The sequence below is a fragment of the Mus caroli genome, chromosome 7 (assembly GCF_900094665.2).
Source record: "Mus caroli chromosome 7, CAROLI_EIJ_v1.1, whole genome shotgun sequence".
NCBI lineage: Eukaryota > Metazoa > Chordata > Mammalia > Rodentia > Muridae > Mus > Mus caroli.
In genome coordinates, this window is record NC_034576.1 from 29,899,037 (window position 1) to 29,911,700 (window position 12,664).

General features: G+C 44.8%; 2 protein-coding genes across 2 annotated transcripts in view; both read right to left on the bottom strand.

Moving 5' to 3' along the window:
* Nucleotides 1-670, bottom strand: part of Haus5 (HAUS augmin like complex subunit 5) — an 11,080-nt gene extending 10,410 nt beyond the window's left edge. Inside the window, exon 1 of the mRNA XM_021166601.2 lies at nt 499-670. Within this exon, the coding sequence (XP_021022260.1) occupies nt 499-596 (98 nt within the window). The 5' untranslated portion in view covers nt 597-670. The remainder of the gene's footprint in view (nt 1-498) is intronic.
* Nucleotides 671-6,548: 5,878 nt separating this feature from the next.
* On the bottom strand, nt 6,549-7,417 carry LOC110297728 (transmembrane protein PMIS2). Its single transcript, XM_029479738.1, has 2 exons — nt 7,173-7,417; nt 6,549-6,987 (listed from the first exon to the last, which is right to left on the bottom strand). Exons 1-2 carry the CDS (start codon nt 7,332-7,334, stop codon nt 6,859-6,861), a joined length of 291 nt encoding a protein of 96 aa, XP_029335598.1. The 5' UTR covers nt 7,335-7,417; the 3' UTR covers nt 6,549-6,858.
* Nucleotides 7,418-12,664: the final 5,247 nt, after the last annotated feature.

The window sequence follows — 12,664 nt, forward strand, 5'->3', positions numbered from 1 at the left end:
GCTGTCTCCTGCTGCTTAAAGAATCTTTCCTTTCTCCAGGCAGTGGTGGCGCATGCCTTTAATCCCAGCACTTGGGAGGCATAAAGACCACAGCTGCCAGAAATGACCATCCTTGAGAAAACTTCCCTACCCCTCCTCAGTCTGAATTCTGAGGAAAACTACAAACTGCTTTGACCTTGCTGATTGCTGACAAAGTTTTCTACTAAATTAAAATTATACTGTTGCTTTATTAGCCAATAATAAAATAGCTGTGTGAGCCCTTTCACAAAAAGTATAAATTAGCTGTATTTAGACAATCGGGGTTGACTCTCCCTGCGAGGCTGAGCAACCCCACGCGCGTCGGATAAAAACCTCTTGTTATTACAGCGTCTATGGTCAAGCTGTGTTTCTGGGGGTCGCGGTCTCTACACCTGGGTCCCCGGGGTCTAACAGGGCGGTGATCTTACTCCTCGAGGCTAATTCCAGGATGGGGAGTCCTTACTCCAGAAGCAGCCTCACCTACGCAGCGTCGACTCCCGGGGGCGAGCTGCTAGGGGCACCTCCATCTCTTCAGCAGCCCAGCGACTCAGTTCCCGCTCTTTCTGCGTTAGTTCCATGGCTGTCACAGAGCTCAGCTACAGTCGCAGCTTCCCGCACTCTCTTTAAGTATGGCGCCCATCTATGACGTCAGGAGCGCGACGCTAAGATGTCTCCGGTTGTCAAGCAGACAGCAGGTCCCTGCTGACCGGTCTCTCTGTACCGGTCGGCTACCCGTAGCGGCTCTTGGCGCTCTAGTGTATGTAGGTTAGTAAATGAAAATGAAAAGGATGGGGTGAAATTCAGACACCCGCCTATCCACCTTTGTTCTTTCACTCACTGTAAGAGGCAAAAGGTTCTAAAAGCTTCACTCTACCTGGAAAAAAAAGGGGGCAGCGGGTGGGAACGTGCAAGAAATTCCCTTTTCCCAAACTCGGGCTTTTAGACAAAACCCATCATTCTCTCAGGGACTTAAGAAACTCGTTTTTACTTGCTAAAAGTGGCCATTCTCCTCGTCTTTGGCAGAAGGGCCATAGAACTCTTCCATTAACCTATGCCTTTGGTGGCGTCTATTGGCATATCGAGGTCTATGCTAGCTTCTAGGTTCCTTCAGGCCCTTCTCACAAGAACCTCTTACAGAGTCATCCTGCCTGCCTGGCATACCCCGCCCCTATACTGAATCTCTCTAGCCCCCGTGCTTTGCCCGCTTCAGATTCTCAGTGCCCACTTTGGCCACTCCCCTCTTTATTCCCAAGCGCCCTCGGGGTCCTCTTGGAACCCTCTCTCCCAAGTCTTCTCTTCTTAGCTCGCCCCCGCCCCACTCCCCACCTCTCCTTTCATGGCCCCGTCTATTTTGCTAGCTATACTCAGTCTGAACTCTTCCAGATGCCTCTGGCTGTACTCTTCTTCATGTCTACATGTAACAGTAAAATCGTTCTCACCCATACTTAGGAGCATTCTTGTCCTGTTGTGGGTTGTTGCCCTGGCGCCGTTTGTATTTTGATTTTTATTCTGCTTCATCAAGAGGAGCTGTCCTCTACAATGAGCAGAGCGCATACTCAGGTGATCTCACTGGGCCTTCTCCCCAATCTCAGAGAGGGAGGAGAGAGACATGGCTTGGAGAAGCCGCAAGTAGCAAGTAGCAAGAAGTCTCATAGTTGGAGACTAGATTAGTACAGTGATAGATCTGCCCAATCTAGGCATATAGCTTATTATTATAGTTGTGTGTTTTTTATACGGGCTTATTGGGGTGAGAAATTACCGCAACATTGTCCTGATTTTCATTCAATGAGAAACAAATGAGAGACAATGGACTTAATGCTCATATTTTAAGATATGTTAGATCTTATTTTGTGAGTATATGTTTTTTGCCTGCATGCAGTACGGTAAATTCCCCAAATTAATCTGTAAGCTCCACCTTCTCAGGAACCAGATAACTTCCTGGAATGCAGGAATTTAATTTTTTTTTAAGATGTATTTATTATATGTAAGTACACTGTAGCTGTCTTCAGACACACCAGAAGAGGGCGTCGGATCCCATTACAGATGTTGTGAGCCACCATGTGGTTGCTGGGATTTGAACTCAGGACCTTCAGAAGAGCAGTCAGTGAGCCATCTCTCTAGCCCCTGTCTTATATTTAAAAACCAGGTTTATAGAATTTTACTAAGATAAAAACTGCACCTCCATGCACGTATGTACAGCAATGTACCTTTCAGGCCGCCACACTCGTAACATAAATAACCCACTTGCAATTAATTTTAGAGAGATTAAATGGTTTACACTATTAGAACTTGATTTTGCCTTCTGAAACGTATGATTATGCTCTATGTCTTTGCTCTTTAGAAAGATACTTAATTTTGATATTGCAAAAACACAATTGAGAGGTTTCAAACTTCCTTTACAATGTTTTAGAGGTTTACAACATTAAAAGCGGTTAAACATTACTGGCTTAGAAGTGTCTCTCCTTGCCTAAGGTCTATTTAGGCTGACAGAGATGTTTTAAGAATATGTCTAACTTTGCTTTTGCTAGCATCATGAAACTAGTTTTTTTGTTTTGTTTTTTTTTTTAAAGATATATTTATTTATCTTAGGTATATGAGTACACTGTAGCTGTCTTCAGACACACCTGAAGAGGGCATTGGATTCCATTACAGATGGTTGTGAGCCACCATGTGGTTGCTGGGAATTGAACTCAGGACCTCTGGAAGAGCAGTCAGTGCTTTTAACCGCTGAGCCATGTCTCCAGCCCCCTGTTTTTTTTTTTTTTTTTAATAAACGGAGTCATATGGGAAACTGTTATGTTCTACAACGACACACCATATATAGGTCAGAAACGTTCCCAGTCTCTCTATGGATTAAAAAGCTTTGTTTTGACACTAAGAGAAGTCCAGTTTAAAATCCTTATTTTAAATCTAAACGTAAAAGAAAAAATCTAAACATAACATCTATAATATGTGAAGTTCTAATCTTATGAAGCTTACCAAATCACTGTAAACTATTGAGTATAGTTAAAAAATGCAAGTTAATATAATCAAATTCTTCAATATCTTCAGAAGCATATTTATAGTCATGATAAATATTAAAAGCAGAGAAGGATTGTTTAACTCAGATATGTTTGGTAGGTACCAGCTATAATCTGTCAGAGATCTTTTGAATATGTCATTTAAGATGTTTAAACTTATTATGACTGACAGAGACTTCCAGATCCTAGCAGTGACACCCCCTGCCAAGGTTTCCAAGAAGATAATGGGCACAGGGGTTTGGTGTATAAAGGACTCCATTTGGGTTGTGGTAATGCTAACCACTGGGCAAGACTGCCCCACTGCTAGGGCTCAGCCCTTTCGGACAAGCAAGACATGGAAGAATTGATTGCCCTACTTTGCCTAGATAAGTTGAGGTCAGTCTCTCCCATGTTCTCCTCCTCAGAAGAGCCTCTCATCTTTGGGCCTGCTGTCCAATGACTGCCTCTGTTCCCAGTGCCATGCAGACAGTCTGAGACGACTGGCTACGGAATGGACTATGGGCTAGTCTCTGTCTTTTTAATGGATACATCGGTTATATAGACTATAATTTATCCTTCTCAGGTCTCTGATCACATTGGCAGCTAGGCTAACTGTAGCTTGTCAGCTAGGGAACAACAGGCAACTAGCTCCTGATCCAGGTAGTCACCCACTGTGTCAGTCAGTTCACTAATTAGTTAAAGCTACTAGGTCTCTTACTAACAGAGGACCAATGGGTTTGCCTTGCTCACAGACCTCGTGTTAAAAGATAAACAGATTGTAGGTGTAACTTCCCACTAAAGAAACATGTTTTATCCTTTTGCTAAGACTTGAAGACATGCGTCCATTTCTGCTGTCCTACAAACACGTGTTGACTGCTTGTTCTACACTGTTGACTTTAATACAATGGCAGTGCTAATATACCTCCTTTTGTGAACCGAAAATTCATGTAATCTTCAGGGGATCAAAGAAGTCCCAAGACTTGAGTCCACCTACCACTGGTCAAACAGACTCCACACAAGCACACCTGCCTGCTCCTGAAAATGGAACTTTTCCGTGGTCGTGCGACTTCTTTCCTTCCCCAGTAACCAGAAATTTTTAACTTCTGTTTCTAGTCACAGCAGGTTTTCACTTGGCTGACATCCAGGGATCACCTGTGGATTGCAGGCTGCTGAGCTTTGACTTGCTGAGAGCTGATAGAAACCAGTCCAGGCGATGGGATTGCTTTCTGTCTTTCAGCTTTTAATAAATACCCCATTCATTTCAGCCTTCCTTGGCCCTGAGAACATCCTAATGTCAACTGGTCTCAGACAGAAGATACAAAACACATCAACAAAACCCAACTCAAACTTGTAAGAGAAGAAGAGGGGGTGTTCCAAAAATAAGGATGGATTTCACAGGGCTAAGGAGTCAGGGAGTGTAGCTGGTGTACTATGCATGAAGTTTGGAGTTCGGTCCCCAGCACTGCATAAACTGGCTGTGGTTGGGCTTACAGTAATCCTTCACTCAGCAAGTGGAGTAAGGAAGATCAACTCAAGGTCATTCCTAACTACAAATCAAGTTGGAGGCTAGCCTGGGCTATGTAGGTCTGAGACTGTCTCAAAGCACACCCACAAATACACATGATAGATAGGTGATAAATAATAGATAATTATAGATGATTAATAGTGATTGATTAATAGATTGATAGCTAGCTAGCTAGACTGATTGTTAAACTGCTTTTGCAAAAGACCAGTCTAATTCCCAGAACCCATGTCAGGTGGCTCATACCATCCTATAATTCCAATTACAGGGGATCCAATGGCCTCTTCTGGCCCCAGCAGACACCACATATAGTTGGACTACACACAGACATATATTCATACACATAAATTTTATATCTATATATCATCTATATATTTATATCATCTAGATAAATGTGTGTGTATGTGTGTGTGTGTGTGTGTGTGTGAGAGAGAGAGAGAGAGAGAGAGAGATAAGAGATCTTGGGCCAGGCATGGTAGGGAGTGCTTTTAACCCACCACTGGGAAGGGAGAAGAGGCAGGTAGGTCTCTGAGTTCGAGGCCAGCCTGGTCTACAGAGCAAATTCCAGAACAGACAGGGCTACACAGAGAAACCAATTGTGGTACTATGAAGAATGAAGCAAAAGAGGGAAACTTGAGTCAGCTAAGGAACCCGGGACAAGAAAACAAAGACAGCTGTGATTTGACAAGTAGGTGAGCAACACTGCCACCTTTTGGTAGTTAACAGCAACTTCATCTTATTAGTGGGTGTGCGCCTGAGCCTGCCTGTGAGTGTTTGGTGGTAAGAGGTCAACAGTAGGTATTTGCCTCTATTGTCGGCCAACTTAGGTTTTTTTTTTTTTTTTTTTTTTTTAGACAAAGCTCACTGAACCCGGAGCTTGCCAACTAAACTAGCCCAGTGAGTTCCCAGGATCTGTGCCTTCGTCCTGGGATACAGACAGGCCACAATCCCTGGCTTTTACATGAGTTTGCTGATCCAAACTTATACTTGTGCAACCAGATGGTTCCAAGGCCTGGCTGTCTCTGCTAGGTAGTGCCACCTCTACTGATTCGCATTTGCTATCCAGACTCTACCGAACTGGACTGCTGGTGTATCTGTGAAGTGTTTGCAAGTGAATGGAGCTGCTGCTGCCGACCTGTGAACTGAACTGCCAAACACAGAAGGGAGTTGCTCCAAAGAACCTTTTTTTTTTTTTTTTAAAAGATTTATTTATTTCATGTATGTGAGTACACTATTGCTGTACAGATGGTTGCGAGCCTTCATGTTGAAGGGAATTGAGTTTTTAGGATCTCTGCTCACTCTGGTCAACCCTGCTCTCTCAGTCCATGCTTGCTCCGGCCCAAAGATTTCTTTATTATACATAAGTATACTGTAGTTGATTTCAGATGCACCACAAGAGGGCTTCAGATCTCATTATGGGTGGTTGTGAGCCACCATGTGGTTGCTGGGATTTGAACTCAGGACCTTCAGAAGAGCAGTCAGTGCTCTTAACCGCTGAGCCATCTTGCTAGCCCAAGATAGGGTTTTTCTATTACACAGCCCTGGCAGTCCTGAAACTCACTATCTCTGGCTGGCCTAAAACTCATAAATCCATCCTGCCTCTGCCTCCTGAGTGCTGAGATTAAAGTCATGTGACAACACACGTGGCCAAGGTTTCTGGATTTTTTTTTTCTCCTGCTCTGAGACACCAAAAGCCCAACACCTCAGCTTGAGAGGGAAGTCATGTAGAGTAAACACACATTCAGATTCCTAAACACACTCTCATCTTATTATGAATTATTATGTATACTTTACAACAAAAACAGGTTCAGGAAATCAAAGACATGCAATTTAAAAAATATATATATGTGTGTGTAAGTGTCCCTGCTTCCCAAATTCTGGGATTATAAATGTGTGCCACAGAGCCTGGCACCATTATTGCAGTCTGACTTTCACAGGGTCTAAGCCAACATAGCTCCAGTGAAACTATTATTGATCCTGAGAAACATCTACACCCAGACACAGGCAAAGCCAGGATAGTCCCTTCAATTTTATTGGGCTCTGAAATGTGATTTTTTTTTTCATGAAAGAGCAGCTTAGTGGCTTATGCAGATTTTGAACTTGAGCCGTAGAGACAGCCGTGGAAGACAAATGAGAATGAACTGGTGGAGTGTAGTCAGGTGGCCTGCCTGGGGCCGTTTGTTGGATGTTGAGTTTTTTGGTTGGTGGGTTTCTTGGCAAGGGCATTTCTGAAGCTCTGAGTTTCTTCTTGATGGCTGGTCAAAGTCTAAGTGAGCATGTCTGTTGGGGGAGGAGCCTGTAGATGCTGGTGTCTAGCTTTCATAGGACTAGGGCAAATACATAAATGATGCCTATAAAGGCTAGTATGGCCAACATATTAAACCACATAGTTCGAGATGAGTTCCGGTAGGCGTCTTCCCAGGCGCTGCATTTATTGGCTTCGTTGGTCTGTAAGGGTAGGAGCATGAGTATGGGTTTCTGAGACAAGAAGCTCTTGGAAGGAGGGTTGGAGCCCAATAGCCACTGTGGGAAGAGCCCGACCCAAGACCTAGGACAACAAGCAGTTGCAGGTGGCAAGCAGAGGATAGAATGAGCAGTGGAGGCGGTGGGGGGTGGGGGGTGGATAGTTTTACCTGGTGGCTGAAGTATAGGGCTAACAGCCCAAAGGGCAGGAAAAGAATCAGCGCCAAGACCGCCAGCAAGGTGTAATTCCGAGCGTAAAATTTCAGTTCATCTGGAGTCTGTGGACGGTCTAGTGGCTTCCTACCTGGGGCTCCTTGTTGGCCTGTATCCATGATCTTTTCACTCAACGACAGATCCTGGTGTCTTGAAAATAGAGACCCAGATCCACCGCACTTCCCCGGGCCCTACCCAGAATCCTAAGAGCTGCGCAGTCAAAGGACTTTCTTCATAATGGATGTAAGGACATCTCCAGTCCTGATTGGCTACTCTCAAGAGGTGGGCGTGGTCGCGCTGTTTTTAGACAGTTCGTGCCAAGGAAGTGTGGTGCTGTGATAACTTTGTTCTTGTACCCTTACAGGGATTGATTGTGGGAAAGTCTGCCTCTTGCCTCTTTCTTCTGCCGAGTACCAAGGGATAGAAGGAAGGCCTCAGAAGAGCAGGTAGATAAACCTGTGAGAAAGCTAGATTTAGCCAGGCATTGTGGCGACCATCTTTAATTACAGCACTTGTACAGACTGAGGCAAATCTCCCAATCTCTGTAAATGCAGTGCCAGCTTGGTCTACACAGCCAGTTCTGGGACTACATAGTGATGCCCTGTCTCAAAATAATGCCTGCCAGGTCTCAATAGTAAAATCTTACCTGTAGAAAGAAAGATAAGTGGTAGATAGACTGATAGATGATAGATAGATAGATAGATAGATAGATAGATAGATAGATAGATAGATAGATAGATAGAACCAGATGAGTTGTGGCCACTTATAATCCCAGCATTTCAGAAAGGATTTCATATAGCCCAGGCTGGCCTGGAATTCACTTCACAGCCAAGAATGAGTTTGATCTCTTGACCCTCTCTTTTCTGCCTTCTGAAGTATAAGGATTGCAGACATACTCCCTATATATCTGGAAGAAAAATTGTATGTATGTATGTATGTATGTATGTATGTATGTAAGAACTGCCTTAAAGTGGAATGCCACTTAAATGTAGATATAACTCAATGGTTTTAGTCCCCCAGAACTGTTTTTAAAAATACAAATGGCATAGGAAATCATCAGGGTGTACTCTTCAGATTGCCCCAGGTTCCTGCTGCCTCACTGCTACGCACACTCCAGTGAAGTTTGCTTGGCAGGCCGAGAAGCCTGGGAGCACTCACGAGGCAAAGAGTTTCACGAAAACTCACCTCCTGGAACTTTGGCATTCTCATAATTCCTAGTTCCCCCTCCAAAAATCCCCTATCCCCTCCTCCCTGCTCCCCAACCCACCCACTCCCATCTGTAGCCCTTTAAACAAGCATTTTTAATTTTTGAGACGGGTTCTCACTATGTAGCCCTGGGTGGCCTGAAACTTGCTATGCAGACCCAGCTGGCCTGCCTCTATCTCTTCAGTGCTGGGATTAAAGATTTGGGCCATCATGGATAGCTTAAAAGATGTGTGTGTGTGTGTGTGTGTGTGTGTGTGTGTCTGTGTGTGTCTGTGTGTGTCTGTGTGTGTGTGTCTGTGAAGGTGTCCACAAAAGCCAGAAGGGGGCATTGGATTCCCTAGATCTGGAGTTACAGGCATTGTGAGTCACTTGGTATATAGGTGCTGGGAATTGAACTTGAGTCTTTTGCAAGAGAAACAAATGTTCCTGACTGCTGGGCTATCTCTGCAGCCCCCTTAAAATCTGAGGCATGGTCTCCATAAGTTGCCTAGGCATGCCTTGAACTTTCAATTCTCCTGCCTCAGCCTCCCAAATATCTGGGAGTAGAGGCCTGCCTACACATCAGGCCCAGCTATAACTGTATTGGATTACAGACAAGCACCTTAAAAACTCTTTTTAAAAAAAAGATTTATTTATTATTTATTATATGTAAGTACACTGTAGCTGTCTTCAGACACTCCAGAAGAGGGCGCCAGATCTCGTTACGGATGGTTGTGAGCCACCATATGGTTGCTGGGATTTGAACTCCAGACCTTCGGAAGAGCAGTAGGGTGTTCTTACCCACTGAGCCATCTCACCAGCCCTAAAAACTCTTTAATATTAACAGCCGTGAGCCACAGTTCTGAAGTCAGCAAATTCTTCATGGTATGATTTGGTTCAAAGTGGGAAGCAGAGGAGACGACTGCTGGTGCTCAGCTCACTTTCGTCTCTTTTTATTGGCCCAAGACCTCAGCCATGGGCTAGTGTCCCCCATATTTAGAGTGGCTCGTCTCTACTCCGTGGAATCACCTTCATGAACTGTATTCCCTAGGTGATTCCAACTTCAGTCAAGGGGCTATGGAGGTGGCTCAGGGAATATTGACTTTGCTCCACAAACAAGCTCCCAAGTAAACACTGACTGGGGTAGTGGCCTGTTTTTGCTCCTAGTGCATAGCTGGTAGAGAGAGGTGTTCTCCAGAGCAAGCTAGCTAGCCAGATAAGCCAAACTGGCAATCTCTGGGTTCTTGTGAGAGATCTTGCCTCAATATGTAAGGCATAGAGAGACTGAAGAAACATTTAATGTCATCCTCTGGCACATATACACACATATCACATACACACCCTCTGGCACACATATGTGCACCCAAACACGTATGAACATTCATGCCTGCATAGGGATTAACCATCACAACTAGTATAAGAAATAAATCATTACGGCCCATTTTCAGAATGAGGTGCATTTGGACTTCATCAGAGAATCACAGTTAATCAGGAGGCGCTAGGCCCTTGTCCTCTCAATCAGGCAGCTGATACCTACTTGTCTAGAAATTCCCAGTTCATTCTAGGGTTGAAAAGTTACAGGCGGGCTGGTGAGATGGCTCAGTGGGTTAGAGCACCCGACTGCTCTTCCAAAGGTCCAGAGTTCAAATCCCAGCAACCACATGGTGGCTCACAACCATCCGTAACGAGATCTGGCGCCCTCTTCTGNAAAAAAAAAAAAGAAAAAGAAAAGTTACAGGCAGTCTGCTATTCAACTGAGCCCTTGTTTCAGAAAAGGTGGGACTCTCTAGACTGCAGGACACGTTAGGGAAGGCCTTGCACTCAGAACCGGTGCCATCTGGAGAGGGGACAATCCCAGACACTAGAAAGATCATATCTCCCGGAGAAATCAGCCATGAGGACCTCAGGGGACGAGGCAATGCAACAGGAATAGAAAAAGCACTGGTTTGCACCAAACGGGTTTGTCAGCTGTCTTTGCCTTTTCTGTAGGCTGATGCTCGATATCATAAATCAGAAAATAAACTGCCCCACTCTTGGTCCTCAGAGTCTCCAATACTCTTATTATGAAGTGAGAACCACTGTTTCTCACACCTCAGGCTTTGGCTGAAGGACTACTTGGCTTAGAAGAAAGAGACTGCGTATAGAAATCATCTCATTTTGAAGTATCACAACAGCTGTGAATAGCCTCCTGGCTGTGGTTCCAGTTGGCTTTCCTGACTAATCTAGTGGGAGGAGGGGAAGGAAAAGTTTGTGGCTTCTTAGAGTGAGTAGAATGGACCAGTCTGGGTCTCCATGAAGATTTCAGAGCCAGGATACTATCTATCAGTTGGGTCCAATTTTGGGAGAACTGGATGCAGGGGTGGGAAGGGCTGGGCCCGGTGGAGGTTAGGGACCAAGCACTAGAAATAGTGCCTAATCGTTTTTGTTGTTCTACTATGTAGCTATTGATGACCTGGAATTCACTGTGTAGACCAGTGTCCTCAAACTCACAGAAATCCTCCTGCCTCTGCCTCCCAAGTATATTAAAGGTGTACACCACTACATCAGGCAATTATTGATCATTTTCCTATTCTTACTCAATTTTTTTTTTATTTCTTCTTGCCTTTCTTTTCCTGCATACTTAACTTGGTTTGAATGAGAGTATCTCTTGCAGGCTCATGTATTTGAACACCTGGTCTGTAGGTGGCTGTGCTGTTTGGTTGTAGAACTTTTAAGAGGCACAGCCTTGCTAGAGGAAGTATGTCACTCGGGGACAGGCGTTAAGGGTTTATTTATAGCTTCATGCCACTCCTCCCCACTGCTTCTGGTTCCTGTATGCAGATAAAATGTGATCCATCGGCCAGCTTCTCCTCCTGTCTCCATGTGATGTCTCCCCTAGCATGAGGAATTCCTCTAGAATAGTGTGTTGGTTTGAATATGCTTGCCCCATAGGAAGTGGCACTGTTAGGAGGTGTGTGGCCTTATTAGAAGAGGTATAGCCTTGTTAGAGGAAGTGTGTTACTGGAGGCAGGACTTTGAGATCTAATATATATGCTCAAGTCTTCTGGCCAGTGTGATCCAGACCCTCCTCCTGGCTACCTTCCATTCAAGATGTAGAATTCTCGGCTCTTGCAGCACCAAGTCTACCTACACGATGTCATGCTTCCCACCACGATGAATGGACGTTAGTTTTTGCTTCACCGCTTTGTGCTCCTAGTGGATTGCACGCACACACCCACCTAATGTGTTGGCTACCTCAAAGGCTGTGCACTCCTAAACCTTCCTCTGCTACCCCAGGCCCAATCCCCAATCAGGTAACTGGTCAGCGGCCACTTACATAAAAACTCACATGGCTGGTTGGCTTTCTCTCCTGCTGCCACTTTGCCCCATCCTTCTTCTCAGAGTCCTGGAAATTCTGTCTTTCCTCCTTCTGTCCTGGCCCATGCAATTCCAAAGGTCCCGACGCCTGCACAGGCATCTTTATTGATCGGTTAAAGCTGCACGAAGAAGAAAGAGGTGACTGTCAGATGTCTTCCTCAGTCACTCTCCATCTTATTTTGATGTTTTGAGATAGGGACTCACTATGTAGCCCTGGCTAACCTCCAACTCACGGAGATCTGCCTGCCTCACTGTCTTCAGGTTTTTTTTTTTTATCACTATTGAAGAGACTTTACTAAGCATTAAACCTGGAACTGACTGATTCTGGTATTCTGGCTGGCCCCAGGGACCTTCCTGAATACAGACCCCCCGGCGATGGGTTACAGGCCTGTACTCCCAAACCCAGACTTTTATGAGAGTGTTTGGAACCCCAACTCAGCCCCTCATGCTTGCCTGGCAAGCACATCATCAATGGGGCCATCCTCCAGCTCCCCGATTTTGTTGAGATATTATGTATTGCTTATAATATTTTCCCTGACTTTTTGTTTGTTTGTTTGTTTGATATAGGGTTTCTCTGTGTAACAGCCCTGGCAGTCCTGGAACTTACTCTGTAGACCAGGCTGGCCTGGGACTCATAGAGATTCATCTACCTCTGCCTCCTGAGTGCTGGGATTAAAGGTATGCACCACCACTGCCCAGCTCTTGATCCATTTTTTAAAAAAGATTTTATTTCTTTATTTTATATATATATGACGAATACACTGTAGCTGTCTTTAGACACACCAGAAGATGGCATTGGATCCCATTATAGATGGTTGTGAGCCACCATGTGGTTGCTGGGAATTGAACTCAGGACCTCTGGAAGAGCAGTCAGTGCTCTTAACCACTGAGCCATCTCTCCAGCCCA